The 3,674-nt window shown below is 41.5% G+C and overlaps 1 protein-coding gene across 1 annotated transcript; it reads right to left on the bottom strand.

The window, feature by feature from the left end:
* Nucleotides 1-339: 339 nt before the first annotated feature.
* LOC119919383 (transmembrane protein 82-like) lies at nucleotides 340-3,280 on the bottom strand. Its single transcript, XM_038739795.1, is given in 7 exon segments — nucleotides 340-749; nucleotides 1,544-1,731; nucleotides 1,930-2,344; nucleotides 2,442-2,626; nucleotides 2,629-2,636; nucleotides 2,824-2,893; nucleotides 3,007-3,280. Coding segments are annotated over 7 exon segments (1,041 nt in total). The 5' UTR covers nucleotides 3,101-3,280; the 3' UTR covers nucleotides 340-668.
* Nucleotides 3,281-3,674: the final 394 nt, after the last annotated feature.

Genomic DNA, 3,674 nt, shown 5'->3' with positions numbered 1-3,674 from the left:
TTAGTGGGATAATTAGAATCAGCTGATTGCTCCCAGCTAGCTTGAGTATAGCAACATAACATAAACATAGTAAACCTCACTTATTTTGACCCTCATTTATCAATAGGCCATGGAAAGGGTTACAATGGCCTTAGGCTCTGGGCCCCACAAAGAAAATTACTCTTCCTAGAATAGCTGCCATGCCAAAATATTTTCAAGATTACAGCATCACTTCCTCCAAGAGGTCACACATACTCTTATTATAATGTCCTGAACTGCACATTTGTTACCTGAGTTAGTGTTAATAAACTGACAATCACAAAGAAAATTACATAGGAGAGTAACAGACAAGAAAATCCATTTGGCAAAGTTTGTAAAGAAGCTTAATGATAAATTCAAAGACATCAGGAAGAAAGTTATATGAGGCAGATTATACTGTGCGTCATATTACCTTTTCACATGGTGGTTGGATGAACTTTTTCTAAAAATAAGGTTAAAGAGCTGGAAATGGGTTTTTTTTGTTTGTTTTTTTACAAAATGGAATACATGAATTCACTATAATACACTCCTTGGACTTTTAATGAAAAAAAAAAATCATTCAAAAACATTCATTGTTGATGTAGCCCCAATATGGCTTAGACTAATAATGGCATTCAAAGAAGTGGCACTAAATTTTAAAATCCGAGTGGCTATCTCTGATGCTCCTTCTCTTTTGCCCGTAGTCTTTGTTGATGCTCTCGTTTTACGTAGTCTGTAAAATCCTCTTCATCCTAGATGCACACACCAATATGACAGAAGAAATGCACAAACACACACGAAATAAAGTGTATAAACAAGCTGCTGGCCAGGAAGAGTATAGCCTACAGACAGTCAGAATATCTACTGACTGCTTCCATGTGATATTATAGTCATCATTATTCACAAATATTAATTATACTAATACTAACAATATTATACTGAAAATTTGTCTGGGCAACTTAATCTTTATTCTTATACTTTGTCTTTATGGTTAATCTCACCTAAACAAATGTTTATCAACCTTTATCAGATTCAGAACAGATTCAACCCACATTGGGTGTTTAGTTATTATTATTTATTTAATATTGATACAAAAAAAATGCAACTTTATTTATAAGCACTGTATCAACAGTATGTGCTTTCGTTTGAAATTCTGAACTACTTCCTGCGATGGACTGGCGACCTGTCCAGGGTGTACCCCGCCTTTCGCCCAATGTTAGCTGGGATTGGCTCCAGGCCCCCGTGACCCTGTATGCAGGATAAGCGGTTGATGATGGATGAATGGATGGATGGATTCTGAACTGCTTAAACAGGCTAGCTCAGTAAAAGAAAAAGTAGGCTCACTATTCTGAATCAGAGAATACTTTGACCTGAATCTGTCTTGGGGATCTTAAACCTGCTCCACCTGGGATACAAGTTTGAGAAGTTCAGACTCATCTGGGGACCTAGTCTAATGAACACATTGATATTCTGCCCCAGTTTTGGGGTCCCGATGGACAGAAAGTGCTTTCGGCCCCGTGTGCTGCTTCCAGGGAGACTAACTGACCTGTGAGGATGCCGCATCCAGCAGATCCATTGTGGGGATTAGACAGCTGGCCTCACCCAGGAAACACATTAGGATGTGGAGCACGTCAGTCCAGCGTCCAACAGTCAGCATCAGGACCAGCAAACCACCGAGACGCACCACCACTGTGTTCAGGACAGCCTGGCTTCCAGGCAGACGGTGCTGTTCCTCTGCAGAACCAAAACATAGCATTTAAGGGAAATACTTAATGAAAATGTGTACAGTTCAGGGTCCTCAAAGACCAGTCTTGAGGGAAGTACTATCACAAGGCTGTAGCATTAGTGAAGGTCCTGCAGATTGACCAGTGTCTAATGAGCATTGCACTGTGATCTCTGACATAAATGTTTCCCATTTTATATGTTTCTCACCCTGCATGTACACGACCAATAGTGTGTAGCAGATAGTCAGTGGTGTCCAAAACCTGAGGGCCTCTGTTGCAGAGAGAAAGTGTTGATTGATGATAGAAATGGCGGCCACCACAGCCACACAGAAAGTAATAATCATAGTCCTGCACAGCATTGGAAACAGGCAGCGGCCTGATGTGAGGAGGCTGATGCAAATGCCGCAGTAGCGCTGTGAGCTGTGGAGTTTATACAGAGCCATGACATGGTGCAGCAGGAGTGAGGCCTGCCTAGCCAGGAGCCAGCTCAGTGCTGCTGCCAGGAGCAGGCATAACCAGCGATGGGATGCCCCCTCGTGGAGAAAATGCAAACTGCAACTCAGGGCACAGCCCAGAGAGAACTGGCTTTGAACTAACAGCTGCTGCAGAAATTTCCTGGACTCCTGGGGAATAAAGGAGCATATGAACAGAACTGATGGATGAAACAAAACAGATGATGGGCTGTTTGTTATAATTTTTATTATGTAATTGGTTTCTTACCGGTCCAGCTGTAACCCATCCAGAGACTCCTCGAAGACAAAACTCTAGTACCACCAGGGAGGCAACACGGGAGCCTACTACAGCCAGCAGCCCAGTCACAAAGAAAAACTGGAGCATCCCAATAAGTCCAGTTTGAGTTCTTTGATGACTGGGCGTCCTCTGGCTTGATGTATCCTTATCATTGTATCACTCCAGCTGTGGGTTGTGAGGAAACAAATCAAGTAAGAAATAAAAGTAAACTGTAAAGGATCTGTACCAGCACTGAAATAGGAACATTTTGATGAGAACAGTGAATACTCGAAATCCAGCAAATTGGTCAGCTTATGCAACATATCACTAAATTAATCTTCATGTAAAGATTTATTAAAAGGCACCACCTCACCTTTCCTCTAAAAATAAGAGCAATCTCATCAGGGAGCGTAGCACAGAGATCCCACATGCAGCTACCAGTCCTGCAGGTCACATAACATTGAATTTGCAACCAATAACACATTCCGGCCGTTCAGTTTTCAAACAGCCTGTAGCAATGTGGACAGTAGAGGAAATGAATGGATGAGGAGCTCACCTTGAAGTAAACTATCCAGTGGATTGGTTTCTAGAGTCAACCACCCAGGTAGAAAGTAGGAGGTCGGAAGAAACGACGTGATAAAGGATAACATCGTACTAACTTTGACTTAAAGAAGTAAATGTCATTTAAATGTCAGAGGTAAGTCTAATTAAGTAATCACACATTCAAGATCCATATTTTGTGGTTACTCCAGCTCAGGGTTACAATAATGTGGAGTATCAGCTCAGCTCTTCCGTTTGTTTCTATTGACTAAGTGTTGAACTTTGCTCATGCAGAAGCCTGTTTTGTGTCCTTTACCATACCAAAGGTCATCTGAGAGTCTGTGCAGCAGAGGCACTAGGCAGCCTGAGTCATAACAAGATAATGGAGGTAATTGCGCCATGGGAAATACTATACACTCTGAATGATGGCAGGCATTAGTTGAGCACAAGATGTCTGAAAGCTACAATATAGGCAGTGCTCTGAAAAGGACTCTGAAGTTTCTTTATACAGCCCATAATTTCAGAAGGCTGTATAATCTGTACCTTCTTAGATATTTTATTTGGATAAAGAGAAACTTAACACGTACACACAAAAAAAGCAACACATCATGGATTCCTCTTCCTAGACAGATAGACATACAATCTGTGTCACATGGTTAAACACAAGTAGCAGTAGTGTAGACA

Source organism: Micropterus salmoides, unplaced genomic scaffold (assembly GCF_014851395.1).
Source record: "Micropterus salmoides isolate LMB-PRFRI ecotype aquatic unplaced genomic scaffold, ASM1485139v1 Ms_hic_scaffold_2704, whole genome shotgun sequence".
Lineage (NCBI taxonomy): Eukaryota > Metazoa > Chordata > Actinopteri > Centrarchiformes > Centrarchidae > Micropterus > Micropterus salmoides.
Note: the sequence above shows the minus strand (reverse complement) of the source record. Positions and strands in the feature narration are given on the sequence as shown.